Source organism: Chelonia mydas, chromosome 4 (genome assembly GCF_015237465.2).
Source record: "Chelonia mydas isolate rCheMyd1 chromosome 4, rCheMyd1.pri.v2, whole genome shotgun sequence".
NCBI classification, from domain to species: domain Eukaryota; kingdom Metazoa; phylum Chordata; order Testudines; family Cheloniidae; genus Chelonia; species Chelonia mydas.
The window spans coordinates 96,525,673-96,549,824 of record NC_057852.1 but is presented as its reverse complement, the minus strand read 5'-3'; the positions used below and the strand labels follow the sequence as shown (position 1 = coordinate 96,549,824).

The window sequence follows — 24,152 nt, the reverse complement described above, 5'->3', positions numbered from 1 at the left end:
GATGGTAAATTAGCACAACACTCAAGTGTTTTAGTGCTCTGGGAGCTTTAAAATGGGCACTAATGGTTAAAATGGGCACTAATGGTTAAAATCCTTAAATTTGCAAAAAAAACCCCAAAACTTAACTTCTTAGGAAAAAACCTTTTAAGAACCAAGAAATTGCCATGCTGGATCAGACCAGTGTTTCATTTAGTTCAGTGCTCCATCTCTGACACTGACCAGTACTAGAAGCTTCACAGGACAGGGAAAGAAACCCTCATATTACATGAAGTGACTGTTTTCTGAAATTTTTCTCAATAGTTTCTCTCAATTTTCTAAATATTATTTTCCTGCAGTTCAAGTATAAAGGAATAAAAAAGTTCAGGAGTGAAATTCTGGTCCCACTGACTTCAGTGAGACCATGATTTCACCCCAGAAACCATAGCAGTCTGGACAGTCCGTCATAAAAATCCCACTTCATTGCACAATGAAAGAGCGCATTCTGGGGGAAGAAATGGATTGGAGAGCCTAAAGTTACCATTTTCAGAAGCTGGCATTACTTCGGCTTACATTGTCCCCGTTTAACAACATTAGCTCTTAAAAATGATGCCTGCTTACATTTGACTGAGAGGGGAGATAATTTACTATTGCTTTTGTTCGTGGGAGAGGGACAATTGTTTTTTGGGGCTGGGGGGGAGTCGTCACAATATAAAAACTATTTTTAAATGAAAGCTTACAATCCACAATAAAGAAAAAAAATCCAGAAATTGCTCAAAGGCCCTAAAGGTTACAGAATAAAAGAGCTTCTTTGTACCCACAATTCTCCAGGGCCTCATCCGTGGAGACTGTCAATTATGCAGAGAGCTAGTGAACACAATATTAAACCATTTAATCAAACATATACTGTAGATGCCACTAACATTTTCTTCAACTGGTTTCTTGCTTCAGACAACAAAGACGCAGACTGTACATGATGTACACTAAGAAAGAATATCAAATCAGAAATTGAGATCTTATTATACTGACCACGTCTAGTCTAACAAAAAGAAATCTCTAACTCTAGACACTACAGCAATACAATAATAATAATTATTAATAACGGAGAAAGATCAAATCTAACTAAAGTTAGTACACCTGGTATTAAGGGTTTATTCAGGGTTTTTGTTCATTTGTTTTATATTTTTAATTCTTACAGTTATAGAGCCAAATATAACACTGGGTTAACTAGGCACAACTCTAATGAAATCACAGGAGTTGCATGCACTTACTCCAGCTGTGAATTTGGCCAAAAATGCACTGTTGAACAATTTTGATATAAAACTACTGCACTCCCGTAGCGAAACACACTTGTAATACATACGTAGCTATGACAATTTCTTTGGCCCCAGATCACCTTTACAGAGAACAGGATTTGCCTCCCCACAAACTAACATCCTTTCATACAAATCCAAATATAAAAAGGTGACAAAGTCCATTAACTACAGTAAATGAATTATTTGCAACTTTAAAAATAATATAGAAGAGCTGTAAATTGCAACAGTGCTACCGCAGTAGTCACCATTATTGTTCAAATAATTAATGGACCCCGGCTTTCAAAATGTGAAACCCAGTGATTTCAACTTCTGAATTAGCATACAGAACGGCAGAATACAGCATAAAATGCATTATTTAAATGTCAAAATTTTTTAAAAGGATATCCTAAAATTGGGGTTTTTTCTAATAGATTTGAATTTTTTTAAAAAAACATCTTTCTGCCCTGTAAAGCTTTAAAAGCTTGAAAGAAATATATCTTATCCTGTAGATTTTGTACTCATACACCATGTACCAGAATTACCAGCTCACATCACCATTAGTGCGTTAGATGCACCTTCTGTTTGTTTTAAATTAATAATTTCTCAGCAACAAAGGGCTAGGTGTTTAAAAGGAATGAATGATCATCTGGAACTGATTAAGTGCTTTGAATGTTAAAAAATTAAGGTCAAATTTAGGATCCACCATCACTGGGACCTCAGCTGTGGTACCTGACAGTGCCCCTTTTATAGAAGGCTGTCAGCTTTCTTAATTTTATGAGGAGCTATGTATTAGGGTATGTCTACACTACGAAATTAGGTTGAATTTATAGAAGTCGGTTTTTTAGAAATTGGTTTTATATATTCGAGAGTGTGTGTCCCCACAGAAAATGCTCTAAGTGCATTAACTCGGCGGAGTGCTTCCACAGTACCAAGGCAAGCGTTGACTTCCGGAACCTTGCACTGTGGGTAGCTATCCCACAGTTCCCGCAGTCTCTGCTGCCCATTGGAATTCTGGGTTGAGATCCCAATGCCTGATGGGGCTAAAACATTGTTGCGGGTGGTTCTGGGTACATATCGTCAGGCCCCCGTTCCCTCCCTCCCTCTGTGAAAGCAAGGGCATACAATCGTTTCGCGCCTTTTTTCCTGAGTTACCTGTGCAGATGCCATACCACGGCAAGCATGGAGCCCGCTCAGCTCACTGTCACCGTATGTCTCCTGGGTGCTGGCAGACGTGGTACTGCATTGCTACACAGCAGCAGCAACCCATTGCCTTGTGGCAGCAGACGGTGCAATAGGACTGGTACCCGTCATCGTCATGTCCAAGGTGCTCCTGGTCGCCTCTGTGAGGTCGATCAGGAGCGCCTGGGCAGACATGGGCGCAGGGACTAAATTTGGAGTGACTTGATCAGGTCATTCTCTTTAGTCCTGCAGTCAGTCCTATTGAACCATCTTACGGTGAGCAGGCAGGTGATACGGATTGCTAGCAGTCCTATTGCATCATCTTCTGCCGGGCAGGCAAGAGATGAGGATGGCTAGCAGTCCTATTGTACCATCTTCTGTCGAGCAGCCATGAGATGTGGATGGCATGCAGTCCTTCTGCACCGTCTGCTGCCAGCCAAAGATGTAAAAGATAGATGGAGTGGATCAAAACAAGAAATAGACCAGATTTGTTTTGTACTCATTTGCATACCCCCCTCCCGCCCCCCGTCTAGGGGACTCATTCCTCTAGGTCACACTGCAGTCACTCACAGAGAAGGTGCAGCGAGGTAAATCTAGCCATGTACCAATCAGAGGCCAGACTAACCTCTTTGTTCCAATAAGAACAATAACTTAGGTGCACCATTTCTTATTGGAACCCTCCGTGAAGTCCTGCCTGAAATACTCCTTGATGTAAAGCCACCCCCTTTGTTGATTTTAACTCCCTGTAAGCCATGTCATCAGTCACCCCTCCCTGCGTCAGAGCAACGGCAAACAATCGTGCATCTGAGTTGAGAGTGCTGTCCGGAGCAGTCACAATGGAGCACTCTGGGATAGCTCCCGGAGGCCAATACCGTCGAATTGTGTCCACAGTACCCCAAATTCGACCCGGCAAGGCCGATTTAAGTGCTAATCCACTTGTCAGGGGTGGAGTAAGGAAATCTATTTTAAGAGCCCTTTAAGTCGAAATAAAGGGCTTCATCGTGTGGACGGGTGCAGGTTTACATCGATTTAACGCTGCTAAATTCGACCTAAAGTCCTAGTGTAGACCAGGGCTTAGTCTCACCATTAGGTTTAGCTATGATTTACTTCATTCATATATTTCAGGGCCAGAAGGGACCATAATGATCATCTAATTTTACCTCGGGACTCATAACTCTCCCAAAACAAGCTACTGCTTGGTAAGGAGAATTGTAATGTCCCTTTCTTCTCCCAGATTGTCTCACTTATCCCCAGCTGTCTACACAATGAGACTCAAGAGAAACAACAAACACATTTTTAAAGAATGATAGTTACTAAGAGTTGAGGGAAACATTTCTTCACTTTTGTACCTGTTTCATCGGGTGAACTTGGAGAAGCACTGTCCTGCGATAACGTCGTCCAGCTGGAGTCTTCATCACTTGGAGCCAGATTTTGAATCCGATGTAATGCACAATCTGTTTTGGCTCCAGTTTTAGGATGGTCCTTCTTAGTCTCAGGACTTGATGATACAGTGGCTACTTGGCCATCTTCTGGACTGGACAGCTTGTTTTGTTTCTGAGGCAGCACATCCCCATTGACAATCATGGTAGAAGCCTGGCTGTTACTTTGTGCCGCTTTCTCCTCCATCACTACATGGCTGTTCCCAAAATTTTGTTCTAGTTCCCTGGTTGATGTTTCCAGATCTGCATAGTAATTTAGGAAGCTCTTGCTCCTCCTAGGTTGAGAAGAGAATATTTCACAGCCTGCAGAATCCTGAGGGGTTGGCTCTTTACCTTCTAACTTCTCAGAAGTTATGTTTATGCCTGCAGTCATAGTGAGATTTTTGTTGGGATCCTGTTGCCCCTGTTCTGCTGCTTTTCTAAGCTGATTTTCTCCATTCTTCACCAGCTTTATATTGGCAGAGTTGTTCCCCAGAAGGGGCTGTGCTGCTGGATCCGAAAGGCCCATGGCTGTCTGAATGTTAGTTAATGCATATTTTTTCCTGCATTTTGGGGGAGTGCTGTTCTTTGTTTCGGTATGCTTTATTTCCGCATTCAATAGTTCATTATGGGAGGAGCGTAAGTTAAGAGTATTTGGGGGAGTGGCAGGATTATTGCGATTCACAATGTCTGTTGTGCTACTGCTTGCCATAAACACAGCCAATGCGTCCACACTGGAGTCAACTAGAAAAGAAAAAGAAATATTCATGAGATACATTAATTGTATACTCCTTGTAACAGAGCTTTTGGAAATGGGATGCAATGTTTTATGTAATGTGCAAAGAATAGTTTCTATAAACTAAGCAGGAAGGAGGACAGACACCTCAAGAGAAAAGATCAGTTTATTAAACATGGAGGTCCAAAGGCAAAAAGGGTGGAGATGACATTGGGGAATGTTAAGTTGTTAAGAAAAGTATACAAGGTTTTTGACCCCAAATTTTATTTTACATTTTTGCATGTTTGAGCTACTGTGTTCCAACTAGGTAAATTCTGGGGAGGGAGAGAAGTACTTTGCATCTGCTTTGCAGCCCTGAAGTTCATCATCCTCTCTCTCTCTCACTAAAACTTAAATGTTTCACCGCCTCATCAGCCAAGGAGTAGGGCAAGAATTTCTTTAGGACTCATCAGTAGTGAGCTGATGAATGCCTGAAGAGTGAGTGGCCCTACAGACCAAAGCAAGACACTACTCCCTTTGCACCCTGGTAGAAATGAAACATTGTTATTGCTTATTTTAGGGCTGACTGGCAAAGCCAGCTATTGCCTCTTAACAGCTTCAAGAAATGTACCACAGCTGTTTGCAAATTTTTTTGTACAGCTGTTTGCTAATTTTTTGGCAATTCTCTAGTGTTTTTATGCATACATGCTATGCTATTTTGTTAGCTATAGTGTTTTTACAATACTGTACATATTTAGCAACAATTCTTTCACATCCGCACAAAAAACACAATTTGGCAAATTTATCCCTGATGCAATTCTACTGATTCCTAAGAAGTTACTCCAGGGATGAATGTGGCCCACTATTTTTATAGTTCACAACATCTTTGGCTATTGATAAGCTGTACTTCCAAAGGGAGACTGCATATATTCCGTAACTGGACTACAACATTCTTCTACTTTTCTTAGTGGTTTGCAACTTGTGGGCAAACTCTCAGCTTGTCCGAGACATTGCTCAAGCTTTCAGAGAACTAGGCTTGGGCAGGGAGAGGATTTTCAGACTGTGATGAAATGATCAAGTAAAGGATTTTTTATTTAAAAAAAAAAAGTAGCTTTTGTTTCCTCTGCTGCCTACTGTCACTGCCATGGTAAAGTATGGCTCCCATTAATCATAATAAATACACCCTGAATGCTTCCTGTTACTCACTCTTTTGAGAGGCCAATTAGTAATCACTCCCTCTGACAGAGTATGAAGCACCGTCTCCGTTTGTTCCTAGTTCTCAGACAGGGCTGATTCGCACAGTAAAATGAGGGGTTGGCTGTAGGTATATCCATGGATAAAAAACTATAGTCTGAGCCAGCCACTGGGAGAACTTTCTAGTTAAGATGTATTGCGCCTTTGAGTATTCAATATGTGAAAGAAGAGACTATCGTAAAATGTGGATTTACAAAAAATTAAGAACTTGTGGGCTTTTTCTTTATATACAAAATAAGGAGCACTATATGAAAGGTTTACTTAAATTCAGGTACACTTGTTAACCCTACAGTTCAACTCATTTTCAGAATTACATATTTCATTTCATTTAAACCTTAGAAAACAGACTAATGTATCCTTGACTCTCTCTTTTCCTCTGTATCACAGACATAGAGTAACTTCCAGTCCTAAGGGGTGGTTTACAAAGGGTTTAAACACACGATTTTTCATGATCTGATTACTGTGATTTCCTCAAATTCTGGTCTGTTAGCCTTCTAACTTTAGTTTTAGTTATTTAGTTAATAATAAATGTGTATTTTTATTATTGTAACCATGGGAGGTTTAAAATATCACAAATTTCTGAAATTTGTGTGTTTCCCACAGATAATTAAAACTTTTAAGAGTTGCCATCTCACATCTTGTCCGTCAGATTGATACTTCAAGACACAAAGTAATGTCATGACTCATCTGGTTGAGGTCTCAACATAAAGTTATGCACAAGGGCCCTCTGTTATAAAAGCATGTATGTAGAATTTTTTGTCTTAGAACAAGTTACTTGAATTTATTGATTTGCTTTTTTAATTTCTTTTGGTTTGGTTTTTAATTTCTTTTGGTCTGAAGGCAATCTAGACGTTAAACACTCATAGACTTTAAGGTCAGAAGGAATTATCATGATTATCTAGTCTGACCTCCTGCACATTGCAGGCCACAAAACCTCACCAACCCACTTCTGACTTATAACCTATAATAGATCCATAACCTCTGCTGAGTTACTTAAATCCTTACATCATGATTTAAAGACTTCAAGTTACAGAGAATCCACCATTTACCCTAGTTTACACCCTGGCCCCATGCTGCTGAGGAAGGTGAAAAATACCAGAGTCTCTGCCAATCTAACTTGGGGGAAAATTGCTTCTTGACCCCTAATATGACAATCAGTTAGACCCTGAGTATATGGCAAGACCCAACAGCAAGACATCTGGGAAAGAATTCTCTGTAGTAACTCAGAGCCCTCCCGACCTAGTGTCCCATCACTGGCTGCTGGAGATATTTGCTGCTAGCAGTCGCAGATCAGTTACGTGCCATAATAGGCAGTCTCATCATATCATCCCCTCAATAAACCGATCAAGTTCAGTCTTGAAGCCAGTTAGGTTTTTTGCCCCCACTGTTTCCCTTAGCGGGGTGTTCCAGAACTTCACTTCTCTGATGGTTAGAAACCTTTGTCTCATTTCAAAACTAAACTTGTTGATGAGCAGATAATATCCATTTGTTCTTGTGTCCACATTGGCCCTTAATTTAAATAACTCCTCTCCCTCCTTGGTATTTATTCCTCTGATGTCTTTATAGATAGCAACCATATCTCCCCTCAGCCTTCTTTTGGTTAGGCTAAACAAGCCAAGCCCTTTGAGTCTCCTAAGTAGGTTTTCCATTCCTCTGATCATCCTAGTTGCCCTTCTCTGCACCTGTTCCAGTTTGAATTCATCTTTCTTAAACATGGGAGACCAGAACTGCACACAGTATTCCAGATGAGGTCTCATCAGTGCCTTGTATAACGGTACTACCGCTTCCCTGTCTCTACTGGCAATACCTCGCCTGATGCAACCTACGACTGCATTAGCCTTTTTCATGGCTGCATCACATTGGTGGCTCATTGTCATCCTGTGATCAACCAACACACTCTTTGTAAAACTTTTAAGGAAAGGATAATTGTGACCCCTTCCAGTTTATGCCTGGTAGAGTGTCCAAAATTGTATGCTATTTATGCAGGCCAGTTTTTGAAATCAGAAAATCATAGTACATTTCAGTAAAATAAAATGTAAAATAATAATAATAATAATCTAACTATGACAACCTGAAATAAGATTACAATCTATATACAGTTAATTAATACTGTTACAAGCAGGCACCCCAGTTGTGAAGATTCCAGTGTCCACTGCAATGTTTTTCTAACTACTTTTTGTCTCGAACAGAATTCTTAAGAAAAATACATCTTCCTAGATAAAGTTCAAACACATCCTTCCACATGATTTACTCAGTCTCCAGTGGATTGCATTTCAAATGACAAAATCAACACATGGAGACGTAAGTACAAACCAACATGATTAGTAGTCTACTCTACGAATACTGACTCATTCCTAGAAAATGAATCATGAGCAAAGGTTTTAAATGGCTCAACATGAAGTTATTGTACCTCACTGTTGTGTATACATTACATTGTTTATACAGGTTTCAGAGTAGCAGCCATGTTAGTCTGTATTCGCAAAAAGAAAAGGAGTACTTGTGGCACCTTAGAGACTAACAAATTTATTTGAGAATGCATCCGATGAAGTGAGCTGTAGCTCACGAAAGCTTATGCTCAAATAAATTTGTTAGTCTCTAAGGTGCCACAAGTCCTCCTTTTCTTCTTATTGTTTATACAACTCAAATGTGCAACTCCTAACCATCATAGCCTAAGTAGTGCATATATTTAGATGAGGGAGTATGTCCTCTCATGAAGTAGATTTTTGGTTATCTTCCATTGATCCTGCCCTCATACTCATCTACACACTCATTTACAAAGTGCTGTTCCTACGCTATCAGGCAGCTCCTGCATCCTATAATTTGTGTTCCATTCCTTGTTCTACCTGAAACTGAAGTATTAAGCAGAGCTAGGAGCAGCATCAGTTAGAAACAAATGAGTTGGGAATTAGTATTAATGGGTGTGGGGAGGATTGGACACAAGTACATGGCAGAGAGAGGAGAACCAGAATGGAAATGAAGAAAGGAAAGGAGGAGGAGGAGTCAAATGGTAAGAAAGGAAGAAATTAGGGAGGGAAGGAGTTGGAACCAGATCAATAAGTGACAAAGCGAGAGGATAGAAAAAGGTGAAGTGAAGAAGAGAAACAACAGGAGGCAACAATGGACAAGGGAATATAGATGGGGAAAATCCATCCTGACGTGAAGAGCACTTCCTGTCTATCAAGGATGGAAGACTGCCTGAGAAAGAATTACTGCACGTACTAGAAAATATATGAGTACTAAGGAAGGGCTTAAATTACCTGAAGGTAGGAGTGAGAACAGAAACAGAACATAAAGATAAAGAGTGAGAAGGAAAAGATAACACCCTACTTCAGGCACTAAGATGCTTTCATTCAGAATGTCAGTTTGTCCAGAGGAAGCATATCCCAATTTGCAATTCAAAACTTCAGGGAATCAGATTTCTTTTGGCGCCTCTTCTTCATCCACCCCCTTTAATTCTGAGTCAGGTGCAACTGTTTTCACTTGGTTACATCTCATAGTTAGAGTGTTCCTACCAATTCCCAAGGAAGTCCAAACTAGTTCCAACCCACATTTCCCCCTCAGTATTACCATTTTGATTTGGGAGTGTTTTCCACTCACTTCCCTCAGATGTATAAGTAATGTCACAAGAGGCAAAGCAAGGCAGGAGCTGGCCCCAAGTCTGTACTTCACATTTCCCAGTACACCATACAGTACTGCCTTTACATCGGAGTGGGCAAACTTTTTGGCCAAAGGGCCACATCTGGGTATGGAAATTGTATGGCGGGCCATGAACGCTCACAAAATTGGGCATTGGGGTGCAGGCTTTGGGGTGGGGCTGGAGAAGAGGGGTTTGGAGTGCAGGAGCGTGCTCTGTGCTGGGACAGAGGGGTTCAGAGGGCGGGAGGGGGATCAGGGATGGGGCAGGGGTGCAGGCTCCGGGCGGCACTTACCTCAAGCACCTGCCAGAAGCAGCGGCATGTCCCCTCCAGCTCCTGCAGGCGCCCCCCCCGCCCCCCGCAGCTCCCATTGGCTGTAGTTCCTGGACGATGGAAGCTGCAGGGGTGTTGCTTGGGGTGGGGGCAGCATGCAGAGCTCCCTGGCTGCCTCTACGTGTAGGAGCGGGTGGGGGGGACACACAACTGCTTCCGAGAGCAGCATAGCGCCACGGCAAACACGGAGTGGAGCAAGCCCCCAACCTCGCTCCCTGGCTGGAGCAGGGAAAACCCCGGACCCTGCTCCCCAGTGAGAGCTCGGGGGCGGATTAAAATGTCTGAAGGGCCGCAGTTTGCCCACCCCTGCTTTACGTGAACACATTTCACCTTTCTGCCTGCCAACCTCATAAACATGTAGTTCCAGTTCTGGGACTAGAGCCACTTGCAGTCTCCATTTCTCTCTCTCTCCCCCCCTAGGGGTTTTATTCCCTTACTCTATTTTATTGTCAGAAAAATAATATCCTAGCATTTGCATAAAGGAGAGGAACAGCCTCCATCCACAGTGATGTGGATGTTGTTTTTTTTGAATGGGACCCTGAGGTATCAGGATGTAAAATGAATGTACAATTTTCCTGTCAGAAAAGTGATCAACAACATGACTAGTGCTCCTATGCATTACGGTAATACATATAATAAATATTAATCATAACACATAGCCTCTAGCTGCTCCAAGAATCTGGTTTCAGGGTTACGGAAGTATTTCAATATGGTAAAACTAATTCCATTGCCATTGCAGAAGCCAGTAATTACAAAGATGCCTTGCCATTATTGCACATTTACTTCCTAATGCACCTAGAGTAGGCATGTTATGATAGGACACACAGCACATCATTGAAAATAAAAAGGGAAAATGAAGGATTTAAAATAATGAAGAAAAATAAATGTGTTTAATATTCATGATTAAATTTAATTGAAATCATGAGACTTAAAGAAAATAAAATATGAAACCATAGTTTTCCATGAATTAACCCGAACCCTGTACTTCCAGAAAGACCATAAAGGAGCACTGCTCTTTAGCATACATAGCATAAAAGTGCTCCAGGTGGATAGGCCAGGATTCGTGGGAGATAACTGTTCCACTGGACCTGCTAATCCATAAGGGTCAGATCTTCCTGCTAGCACCCAGCCTGTGAGTGGACGGAAAAGAAACCTTGTCCCTCCTTAAAGTCCCAGAGAGTCTGCAGAGCTGCTCTGCAGAGGCTTTTACAGTCTTATGTGCCCTAAGAAGCTGGAGACTTGAAAGAGCCACACACAATGGATTAACTGCCAATGCTCCCACCACTACATATGCAATGTCACACAGGGAGTCCCCACACGTCAGAATGCTGTGCCACACTCCACTCACACTTCCTATGCTCCCTTGTGTTATGTTATAGAACTGCACCTGCCAAAGCCTTAGCTTCACCTGCAGCGTGTAGCTACATGCAGCAGTGAATGGCTCCGGCAGCGGGAAGAAGCAGGGAAAGGCTCTGGCAGCAGGGAGCTTCCCTGAAGCAGGGAAAAGCTGTGAGAGCGAGACACTACACTGCTACAGGGGAGGCACTGCTCGGGCATATGGAGAGCCACGTAGTGTATATCCCCTAGGGTTCTGGCATATCTGTACTCCACTCACCTAAGCAGTGCCTCACCAACCGTCTACACTGCTATTTATACCCATGCTCATGGGACACGCAGTTCCTGCACTGTACATGCCACCGTAAGTGTAGACCTACCTATAGAGAGACAGAATTTACCCCTTGCTGCCAGATCCTGTTGTTGGCCATTTTTAAATACTTCACTAGAACAAAGAAAGCAATGAAGCAGTAGAGGTAAAGCGGAGAACAAAGATAATACAGATAAGGAGAAAAAATTATAAGGCATACTCAAATAATTATTTGCAAACAATACTGGTTCATGCCAATGTCAGCCTTAATATGGTCCCAACTTCGTCATTCATACAGTCTGGGTTAACTTCAGCATTGTGGGCCTGATCCAGCTCCCACTACAGTCAGTGGAAAGACTTCCTTTGATGTCAATGGGGAGATGTGAAAGCCACTAGAAACCTAGCCTTCTGCAATTTCCATAGCGTTCTGAAAGCCCCCTGGAACGGACAGCAGACGTTTTTTAATCAGACACTATAATGATTAATTTAACCCTCTTGAGCTTTGATCCTGAACTCAGTCCTATACTGCCCTATTGTAGCCAGACAGCCAGCCCCCCCTCAGACCAGCATTGCTGGAAACACACGGGAGCCAAAACAACAGGGCACTCAACATAAATTCCAGCACAGCCTTTGAAGCTGTGAGAAGCACAGGTGTGCTGTGACAATGTGCCTCTGGGAACATATACAACGATTAGGCTCACAGCAGACAGAGAAGCTGTGACAGACATGGCTCTTAGCCCCTACTAAATAGCGTGATGCACACACCCCAACATCCTAGGTGGGAAAATATTTACCCTGATAAAAGAAGTGTCCAGTAGTCGAAACTTATTGTTTCTCCCTTGCAAGTGTGAACTACTCTTGCGAGAGCTGGCGTCGCCCAGACAGACCAGCCCCAATTTGGCATAAGAAAGGAGAAAGAGAATAAAGGAGTACAGAGGTATAAGTATGGGACCTACAGCACCATGATTTTTGAGTGCTTTTCACTATCTATCTGCTGGTCAGATAAGTGACAGCCTCCCAAGGCTTCTGCAGCTAAGAGGGTCCCTAAGCCTTGTCCCTTATTCGTCTTTCCGCGGAATTGAGTGACCGATCCTGGCTTGGCACCGCTGGAATCGAGAGATGCAAGGAGGGTAAGAAGCACCCACACCTGATCTCCTATCTTTAGTGTACACATATTTTGAAATAGAGCTCTATACTTTGTTTTCTTTTCTTTGGGATTGTGGCTTCAGTTTTGTAACTTGTTTGTGTGTGTAACATCTCTACATTTAAATAAGTAGGCACTAGCAATTTTGTAACCACATGATTAGAATCTAGTTTAATAAATTTTGGTAACCATTGTGCATAAGCCTGACTTGTTTCTCTGGTTTACTGTAAAGCAGCCAACACAATTAAAGAACCTCAGCCGTTTTGGCTATAAAGCCTGGCCATTAGGTGAGAGTACTAAGAGCCTAGCGTTGAGTTGTGCCGCCTCCACGGGGCAAACTCTTGGGGCACCTGTCAGTCAATCCTGGCTGCCCGCTGCGAAGGAGCTCTGAGCTCTAGCAGTTAAAGTCACGGGTGTGGAGAGGCTCTTAGTGCTACCATTGGGGCACCTGTCAGTCAGTGTTGACTGCCCGCTGCGAAGGAGCTCTGAGCTCTAGCAGTTAAAGTCACGGGTGGTTAGGACCTTGGGGCATCCGTCAGCCTAGCCCGGGCTGCCCGCCGCGAAGGGACAGTGCGTCCTAGCGGTTAAAGTCACGGATGGTATAAACGGGCATAGCTGGCACCTCACCAAACATCCCTGGCCATCGGCTAACACCTATTAAGGACCCAAACCTCCACCACTGAAATGGGTAGGAGTTTTGCCATTGACTTCAATGGGGACAGGTTCAGCTATCTGAGTGTTCCACAAACATTAGCTTATATTTACCTTCATAGCATCCCTGTGAGAATATATGGTATTATTAGCCCTATTTAATAAATGGGCAGCTGGGGCACAGAGACATTAATGTCAACAGCGTTGCCCAATCTGAGATGCCCATGACCTGATTTTTCAGAGAATTTAGCATTTTATATCACTTTTTCATTCAGAGAAGAGTTCTCATTGACTTCCGATGCAACTGAGAGTACTCAGCTCTGGTGAAAATCAGACCTCAGGATCTCAAGCCGGGCACCCAGAAAATGAGGAGCAACACAGCTAGTAGCCATCTGTGACAAGTCTGGTTTAAATGATGTGCCCAGCATCATGTAGGAGCTTTGTGGGAGAGGCGGGGATAGAATCCAGTCCAACTTCCTTAACCATGAGAGCATCCTCTCTCTTCCTGCAGTCCCCTGCCTCATTCACTACAACCCCCCAGCTTCTGCAACAAATGAGGCAAGGGATCTACAGACAAGCGGTTCCACTCTCCAAAACTGGATCTCTGGGCTGCAGCCCCCTGATCCCCAACCATGTTAACACAGGTCCAACTCGGTATTGGCACCAGTAAGAGTTTCCCTTAGGGAGCCAGTCACAGCACACATTTGCAGTGACACAGAACAAGCATCTTCAAAACCAAGCATTATTTAGTCTTTTCTCAAAGGCACAAAGCATGTAGAGCATATCCATGAAAACAATAAACAGCCTACATGCATGGGTATTACTTACACCTTTGTAAGTTTCCCTCAGCCCCATTAACTCCATCTGTGGCTGAGAGAAGCACATTGCCCCAGTCACAACATCTGCCTCTCTCTGTGTCATCCCCTGCCAGCCTTTCACTGATACAACCTTGGTGGTCTCCCCTAGCTCACTCATACCCCCTTCCAGGGTCTTTGAGGTTTTAGATATGCTTTGATCCCAGGCTTAGCCTTGGGAAGAGTAGCCATTCTAGCCTGGATGGAGCCATACATAATAGCTTCTTCCCCACTGATGGCCCAGCCATTGTTAGCTTAGATGCTTTGAATGTGTACGCCTGAGGTTGTCTTGCCTTTGCCATTGTTCCGTTTCCTGTGGGTCTCCTGGCTCCACATCTCTCTCCCTCTCCCGCAAACCCTGCCACAGCTTCCCAGCCTCCCCACTCTAGCTCCTCATCCCAGTTCCCTCACCTTAGTCCCAGGTCCTAGCCTCCACCCTAATCCCATCCCCTGCCCCAGGCCCAGACGTCCCTCTTCATGAACCCTCTAAGTACAAATTCTCATCCCTCGGCATTTCAGTCAGGTGGTTTCACATCGCTACCATGCTGCCAGGGCACCAGCAGGGAACCACTAAGAGCACAAAAGAGACAGTCTCCCTCCTATCAGTTCCTGTGCCTGGCACCCCAGTGTCACCTGGTTGCAGAGACAGCAATTGCAGGGAAAGTCCTTCTCTGTCCTTGAAGCTCTGGGCTAAAGCATGCTCAGTGCAGACAGAATCTTCAGAGAATATAGCTGCCAAACTCTAATATGTCTCGACTAAGCATGTGCAACTTAGATTTTTTGAGAGGATGAAAACTTGGCCAAATTTGAACGGATTTTCACAGGGATGGCCAAAGACACATCTTGACACCAGGGTGAACCCCCGGCTAAATTTTAAGTCCCTGCTCCAAAGCATGGAGGAAATACAGTTTATAAACTAAATGCTAATTTTTTTAAACATGGGCAAAACAAAATATTTTTCCCTAACCTTCTTCTGGGAAATGGTGTAACCATTTTTGCTGAAATAATTATAAATAGAGAGAGTGTTAGCCTGAGACAGACAACCAACATGGAAAATTTCAACCCAAATGGTTAAAATTTGGCAAAATTAGAAGTAAGTGAAAATGGTGTTTTATAACGGGAAGCACTGAGCAACCTTAACTACAGGAATCATATACCTGCACAACCATTCACCAGGGATGATGGTTAGTATATAGCTTCAAAGAAAGTAATTTTGGGTACTGAAACAGAATATTATATACACAGGTGTTCACAGCTAGATTCCTTAACTCCTGTTTACTTATCTTATTTTTTTTTTCAATTAATCCTTTTTCTCCCCTACGTCCATTGTATCTAATACAGACCTGTCGTATCTCATCAGAAAAACACAAAAAATTGACATACTGGGTCTAACCAATGGCCAGTACCAGAGTTTCAGAGGGAGTGTAACAGAACAACGCAGTTGGAGTGATCCAACCATGTCTTCCCCTCCCAGATTCTGGCAGTCAGAGGTCTAGGGTCTCCCCAAGCATGAGGTTGTGTCCCTGACCATCTTGGCTAACACCCATTGGTGGACCTATCCTCCATGAATTTACCTCATTCTTTTATGAACTGAGTTATATTTTTGGCTATCACAACATTTCATGGCAATGAATCCTACAGGTTAACTGCACGTTGTGTGAAAAAGTACTTCTGTTTGTACTAATCCTAATTTAATCAGGTGATTAAAATAGCTAGCTTGTGTATTGTGGGAAAGGGTAAATAACACTTCTCTATTCACTTTGTCCACACCATTCATGATTTTATAGACTTCTATAATGGCTCTCCTTAGTCCTCTCTTTTCAAAGATGAACAGCCCTAATCTTTTTAGTCTCTCCTCACATGGAAGTCGTTCCATAACCTTGATAACTTTTGTTGCCCTTTTCTGAACTTTTTCTAGTTCCACTATAACCTTTTTGAGGTGGGACAACCAGACCTGGACACAGTATTCAAGGTGTGGGTGTACCATGGATTTATATAGAGGCATTATGACTTGCCGTATTTTCTATTCCTTTCCTAATATTTCCTATTATTCTGTTAGCATTTTTGACCACTGCTGCTTATTGTGTTGAAGTGTTCAGAGAACTGTCCATGGTCTAAGATCTCTTTCTTGAGTGGTAACAGCTAATATAGATCCCCCCATTATATATGTGTATAACTGGGATTATTTTTTCCAATGTACATTATTTTGCACTTATCAATGTAGAATTTCATCTGCCATGTTGGTTCCCAGTCACTCTGTTTTGTGACATCTCCCATAACTCTCTGCAGTCAGCTTTGAACTTAACTATCTCCAATAATTTTGCATCACCTGCAAACCTTGCCTCTTCATTGTTCACTCCTTTTCCCAGATCATTAATGAATATATTGAACAGCACAGATCCCAGTACAGATCCTTGGAGACCCCACTGTTCATCTCTCTCAATTGTGAAAATGGACTATTTATTCCTACACTTTGTTTCCAATCTTTTAACCAGATACTGATCCATGTTTGGGCCAGGACTATTCCACATCTGTACAGTGTCAGACACAATGAGGTCATGATCCTGGGTGGGGCACTACTGTAATACAAATAACAATATTAACCAAATAGCCCTTATTGATATTTTTCAAAAGCCACATCACAAACCTTATACAGTGCAGGGCTTTTTTTGGCTACAAACACAAGAACATTAGTATTCAAACATAACATAAATGTTTTTAATAGAACATATTTATTTGTGACTGTACTTTATTCAGCTTTTAAAAACCTTTCCTAACGCAAGAATTTACTTAAGAAAGGATCAGTTTAAAAAAAAGAAAGAAAGGAAAGTGTCTGCTTGTTCCACTCATGAATGCAAAATTAAAACAAATATGGGCCTGGTAAGAAGAGAAAGATTTTTAAAGATTCTGCTTATGGAAATATGTGAAAGGGCATCTGACCTGGAAGTACTTCTGACATGGATCACAGGGCTTCAGCAATGGATCAGGAAAAGGATTATAATTTGAAATCTGAAAAGAGGGATCATTTAAGAAATTAAAAACAAAGAAAAACACAAAAGAAAAAACACCACATTATAAAAATTCCTAAAGAGCTGTTAAGCATGACTAATAAAATGTCGCAACATAATGCTGCTCAGTTTTCATAACTGTTGAAAGCTGCAGAATGTTTCAGTAGAGGGTCAGGTTATTTTGTAAAACTAATTAGAACAAATACTTAAAAAAACCCTACTGTCAGCATGTTTTTTATTCCCAGTGCATACTTTAGTAAGGAAGAGAGCAAAATATCAACAAGATTTCCCATTTTTAGAGCAACATACTGGGGTAAACATTTAATCATGTTATAAAATACAGGTTTGATCCTGCAGTTCTCACTCAAGTAACACTTACCCAGGAGAGCAGTCACAGACTTTGATATGCATGAGTGAGGAATATTCACTTGAGTAAGAATTAACAGAATAGGGCCCAGCCTTTGACACTGGACAGTAGCAAATGGCTTGAACAACAGATCCAACACTAGAGAACAATCAGGCAGGCCAAGAATATTTTTTTTGGATGGCACTTCCTTGGTGGTGAGTTTTTCTTTAATACAGTGTTTTGTTGTAATAGTTTGGGTGGGGGGAGGGTTAAAATAATTTTTGAATGGGGTAAATAAGTACACTGGAAACCTATGCATCTATGGGTACCTGTGATTAGGGTTGCAGTTATGCAGTATCTGAGGTTGCAAGTTCTAAACTTGGACAGAGACCAAAAAAAAAAAAAAAAAAAACCCACCAACATTTTCACAAAGCAGATTTTGTTTTCTGCAGAGATATCTAGTAAATATAATATAATATGACAAACTTATCAGGGTTTGAGCTTATCATCTCAGATGTTATGTAACTTCAGTCATAACCAAAAGCCTGAACGGCTTCATAGTAAAGATAGAGGATACAACAGTATTTAACTAAATGCTAAAAATAATTCTCTAAACTTACTAATAATATACAATTAAATTAAAAATTTATTTCTCTACAAAAATTAATTTACTATAACTTTTTAAGTGGCAAATTTCAGTGCTAAGAAGTCAACACTCTCATGAAAAGGTTCTGACGCCAATCTTAATTCTAGGTCTCCCTGTACCACACTCATCCTTTACATACAGAACCTGCAATTCTGGTCTCAGTTACACTGGTGCAAATCCAGAGTAATTCCAGTGACATCCAGATTTATGCTGGTATAACTAAGATCAGAATCAGGCCAACATGCTGGAAGATTTCCTTCCTGCTATGTCAACCTTCACTGTGCCATCTTCAGCATACATGTTACATGATTATCTAAGCATGACTCTTTTTTTTTTGGTCAATGCTAAGCCTTTCTTCTTGGGAGGGGAACCAGATCCTGAAAACACTTGCAAAGTTTGGGGAAACTGTGGTGGGGAATCGGGGTGCTGGTGTTGCTGCTACAGCCAACGTCACTTCTACTGGAGGAGAAGAGAAAGTCCGGCAGGAGTGACAAGGAAAGCTATTGTTAAAAAAAGTTTATAATACATAGGCTGGGAAAAGAGTATCTGCACATCTGGGTATAGTGCTTAGAACATCCACAAATATAAAGTTAGTTTTTAAAAGTCATATGATACATAGAGTACATAATCAGCTATAACCCAAATTTAGCTGAATAGATTTAACAGTACAGTTTAGATATTAGAATCCGAATACTTGGGTACGTCACTCATTAAAAGTTGTACAGAGATTTGCTTGTGGAAAGAAAAATATATCAATGAGTGGAGATTGTCCCTCAGTAATTGAGAATTAGGATGGTTGTCCATTTAGAAAATACTACACTGAGACTAGGAGTGGCTGAACATGGAAGCTGGAGATAAGAAGCTTCTGATAGGGAAGCAGTAGCTCAACAGAACCAGAAGGAAAGTTACTGACTGGAGAACTCTGAGCAGGGAAGGCGCTGCTTGGGAAACACGGGGAGCAGGAAAGGAGTAGGGTTGCAAGCAGTTTATTTGAGTGCCTCTCCCTTACCAGTGCCTACTTTGCAACAGTCAAGATCATCTTCTACTTCCCACTCTGGCTCCTAGGGCCCTTCTCAACAACCCACTTCAACACCTAAACCAGCTTCCCTGCTGAGCACTGACCCATTTCCAGTTTCTCCCATTTTACCTAACACTGCCGAGCTTCCACGCCCATCGCTAGCTCCCTCACTGAGCAGTTTCCTCCCCTGACTCCTGTCCAGTTTAGAAGATACCCCAGCCAGCCTCCTCTGCCATATAACTTCATATGAAAATTTAGAGCTAAACATATAATCAACCGCACAGCAGCAATACTATCTGTGTTATAGTGATGTTCTTATAAGTCTTGTTAATGAAAATCCGTAATACTAATCTGTCTTTATATAATGCTATTAAGTTAAAACAAACTTAAAATCCTACCATGGGTTTAAGAATTCAAGTAGAGCATATCTTCTTATCAGTTTTCTTGAGGTTTCCCACCCCACTTCCTTGCCAGCAAAAATGTAGAGACAAGACAATACTCACAACAAGATTCTAACCGTTTTAAAGATACAAGCAAATAATAGGTCTAACTCATGGTCCCTTGCATTATTATTTTTATAGGATTAATAGGAATTTTATATTAGATACAGATACAAACACAAGCACTTATACTTGACTGCTCATCTGAGGCACAGTCCTTAAGGACAGAGCGTCTTGCATTTTAGCTTAATAAAACTGTATTGTCACCACGTACCATAGGATTTTTCTTAAATCCAGTGATCATATAAAAAATAAATAGAAACCCCTTCCATTTACACAAAGCGTAAAATAATATACGATAAGGAGCTGCCCTGAACTTAGCAGAAGCATGGACAAGATGACCCAGCGAGACTTTTTTTCCATTTAATTTTCTTTTCTTTTTTTTAAATTAGATTTTTTCCTATGCAGAATAGAATAGTCTGGCAGACAATAACCTGAATTAATATCACATGAAGACAGAGAGTGTGCCATATCTCGGCTCCTTGCAAGCAAGAATAAGACGACTTTCTGCCACCAGATCTGTATATTTCCAGAAACACCGTTTGTCAAGTAAACATCTTCTGTCAAAACAGTTTATCTTTTTGAATCCTATGGTTCAAATACAAAGCACATACAAGTTTAAGAACTTATTTTTTTCTTCATCTCTGCATAGATGCATACATTCTGCAATCAAAAAATGCAATACACCTTATTTATCACCCCCTCTTCACTTCCCCTCAAACACAAACACACACATTTCTATTTGGTAAAAAATAGTGTGTATTTCATTCTCTCTGTGTGCATATAAACTGAAAAACAAATTTTGAAACCTTAACTGAATTCCTGCAATTGATTGACCAAGCAGCCAGCTGGATTTGCTTTTCCAAAGCTTGCCATTTTTCTCTCTCCAGTGTCAACCAAAATTTAACTCGTACCCATTCTTGAAGTGCCATATAAACCTGTTTTGGATTACCAAAACCAAAATAATCCCAACCAAAATAATAGACAGCAGGACAGCCTTTGTTTTCTTAACTCTGTGCCACATGTTTCTATTAGGGCAAACAAAGAAATAAACTGCCTCATAAAGCAGACAGGCTATCCAGGTTCCTAACAAGATAATGGGAAGAAACAACGATAGAGGCTCTGCTAAATTTGCCAGGCAAAACGATTTAATCTGAATCAGACTGTATTAGTTCAGACTATAATTTTTTCATCTTCCACATAAATCTGACATAGATCATTTGACAACACTTAGATCAGGAAGGAGAGCTAGTCCAAGGATGGTTACTTACAGGCTCTATTACCAATGCCCAGCTTTCCAAATGTTCTTAATGGCACCAAGTCAATATCAAGCCCTTTAAAAACCCTTTTGATCAGGACATGCAGGTGAATAAAACACCATGCATAAAGATGGTTTACACTCATGCAGCAGCTTTATTACTAAACATAGCTAATTGATTCCATAATTATTGTGCAATAAATAAGATGAGCCCAAAGGGAGTGTTGGATTAAAGCCCAAAAAACAGCAAGCAGAAGGAACAGCTATCCTTAGCATAGATCCACACCCATTCAGCCCAGCCACTGAATCCCATTTGCAGTATATAAAAGCTGCTTTGCTCCTGAAAAATTTAGGAACAGTGGTGCATATTCTTGAGCACCATCTACTGGCACATTAACTAATTTACATATATACAGACCTCTTTCTCTTTTACTGACCAATCTCATAACAACCAAAACCTTGAGGCCTGACAACAATGAATCACTGTTCACCAGTTTATTGTTAGCTACAGTTTAGTTTTACACCAAAATTACCCAGATTGAAGCTAGAAGTTTTGAGCCAGATATTACTGAGGCAGTATACGTGTTTGGAAAAGCAAAGTAGACTTGAAACAATGCTGCAGGAACAATACTCATTTGTTGGTGGCCAGGGCAATCTCATGATTCAATCAGGGTTCAACAGAAGAACGTGTTATCCTTTGAATGCAGTGTTGTTGTAGCTGTGTGCATTCTGAAAGTTCATCTGCACATCACCAAAGCCAGATTCACTCAAAACCAGTTTACACGATCCTTTAAATATTTAACTGTTCTCTGTGTTTTGTACTGAACACTCTTATTCTAATATACTTACTGATGGTCGTCAATACATCCAGGCCCCAGCAAAAAATATTAAATAAGCAAATAAAAGCAAATTCACAATATCAAAGTAATTAGCCTATATCTATTTTACACCAAATATGATGTGAGAACAGGAATCCTCTTGGGTCTCACAGACTTTATACTGGCTTAAGGGAGGATTTGAGAAGTAAATAAAATAAATGGGACATAATCCATTAGTACACTATATGAAGCTATCATAGATGAAGCAAGACAAAGTGAAATAATAAACAAAAGCCAAAATGTAAAGAATGGAGAGAAATCAAAGTACAGCAGAACCTCATTAATTCATACAGACTGAGAATCCATTACAGATTAGTTTGCAATAAACAAAAATCAAAGAATCAGAATATAATTTAATCAAAATGTTTAAATCTAAGTACCTTAAGTTAGGCATCTAAATAAAAGTGACCTGATTTTTAAGTGCTGAGCACCTGCAGTTCCCACAGACTAATAGTAGCTGTAGGTAGGTGATTAGCACCTCTGAAAATCAGGCTGCTTCTATTTAGGTACTTAAACATGGATTTAACAGCCTAACTTCAGATTTTAGGTTCGTAAATTTGATCTTTGCTCATTTATTTGACAAGTGTAGTTTAGTTTTAATTACTTACATTTTATGATCTGCTAGTAAACATACTGTAGTATATTTTGTAAGCGTAATCAATCTTTGTAACAAAAGACATCAATATAGTGCTATCTCCATACCTTTGTGACATGAGATGATCTGATTTTTCTGAGGAGAACTGTTGGTTTTGCAGAGTAGCAAAATCCAGACGGCAAGATTCTAGTGTATGGAGTACAGAAGTGAACCTTCCTTATGCTACCTGGCTAAATTATTTTATTTAATATTTATTGAAATAATCTTTTATTTGTCTTAAATTAGTATAGTATTTCTAACCATTTAATTTAATTTTCTCCTTTTCTCCCTGGCTCATAAAGGAGGCTTGGGTTAAAAATAGGAACCTGCTTGAAAATAGGAGGAGGATTCATATCCCTTCCCCGTGTCTTTAACATATAATGGTGATCCGTTATTATAGTGTTGCTTTCTAAATCAGAGAGTAACAAATAACAAAAGAAAAGGAAAACCATCTAGTCAAGAAGACTTGATAGATGATTAGTAACTATCTCCAAGGATTACTGCCTCCCAGAGTGTATTATAGAAGCCACTAACCTGTACCAACAAAAAAAGGATGTTAAGACAACAGTTTTGGGCTTGGAAGACTGGGGCTCAATTTACTGCTCTGCCACAGACTTCCTGTGTGACTTTGAGCAAGTCCCTTAATATACATTAAAGACTGAGACATACAATGGTAATGGGGCCCATAAGTACCTTAAATAGGAAGACGTAATGACAGCAGTTTTAATTAACCATCTGACATTTTTCAGAAATTGAAACAGATTTCCAGATTCTGAGCTCCATTTTGCTGGGATTCTCTTATTCTCCTAAACCTCTGAGTTAAAAAAAAGTTAGTCCCCATCTCCATCATCTTCCTTCCTAATTTTCTGTTCTCTGTTACTGACTGCAGAGGATGCATGCTGGCAACAGCATGAAACTGGTTGGGTTCACATTCTGTGGAGCAGCAGCAAGAGGAAGAAAATGCAATCCATGTTTATGTCACTCACATACCTATGTCCTACCAACTGCATTCACCGTTTTCAGTAATTGAACAGGGTGTATTTCAGAACACAGGATGTCTTTTCAACAGGGAAACTCACGTTAGTCTCCACACTGTCAGTCTGTAATTTGCTGTCCCATTAAAACTGAACTAAAATTAGGCTCATAAACCTTACAACAAAAACAAAAACCAAGAACTACATCCCAGCAAGGTTGCCTATAAAAGCAAAATTTTTCCCCTCTCTACAAAATCTTAATGGTGCAAACAGAAAATACTCTGAGAATTATAAATAGCTAATTTATAAACCAATTGTTATAGTTTTGTTTAAGCAAACTGAATACTAAAAAAAATTCTGAGTGCCAGACGAAGTCATATCATACAGTAACTCTGCAGAAAGTTGATTGTTTGTTAGTACCTGAATATGTAACTTTTACCTTCAGCCTGCTTTGACAGCTAGATCAAGATCTTCTGTTTAATTTTGCTGCGTTATGTTGGGAAACCGTAATTCTTATTTAACTCAAGGCACTAAACCATATCTACAACTGAAACCAAGATGTCAAGCTTACCTTATGGGCCTTATAAACTAAGCAATTCATAGGGAAGTGGAAGGAGAATATAACAGAAATTAACTGAGCTTACTAGCGTATAGATGTTGCTAAAGTTTGGCTAAATTACAACAAACATGAAACCTGGTAATAAAAGACATGAGAAAAAGCAGAAAATTTAGTTGTATTGTTGCCCTGAACTCCAATAAAAACTTATATACAAAGCTTTAAGTTATCAGTA

At 40.7% G+C, this 24,152-nt stretch overlaps 1 protein-coding gene across 23 annotated transcripts in view; it reads right to left on the bottom strand.

The window, feature by feature from the left end:
- The window catches only part of APBB2 (amyloid beta precursor protein binding family B member 2), a 328,434-nt gene that overhangs the window by 160,965 nt on the left and 143,317 nt on the right, over positions 1–24,152 (bottom strand). For 15 of the 23 annotated variants that reach the window (XM_037897880.2, XM_037897878.2, XM_043544465.1 and 12 more), the window contains one exon: positions 3,800–4,612. In XM_037897880.2, coding sequence (XP_037753808.1) covers positions 3,800–4,612 — 813 coding nt within the window. Of the gene's footprint in view, positions 1–3,799; positions 4,613–17,039; positions 17,109–24,152 lie in introns of all 23 variants that reach the window. The other 8 variants (XM_043544467.1, XM_043544470.1, XM_043544475.1 and 5 more) reach the window with 1 other exon arrangement.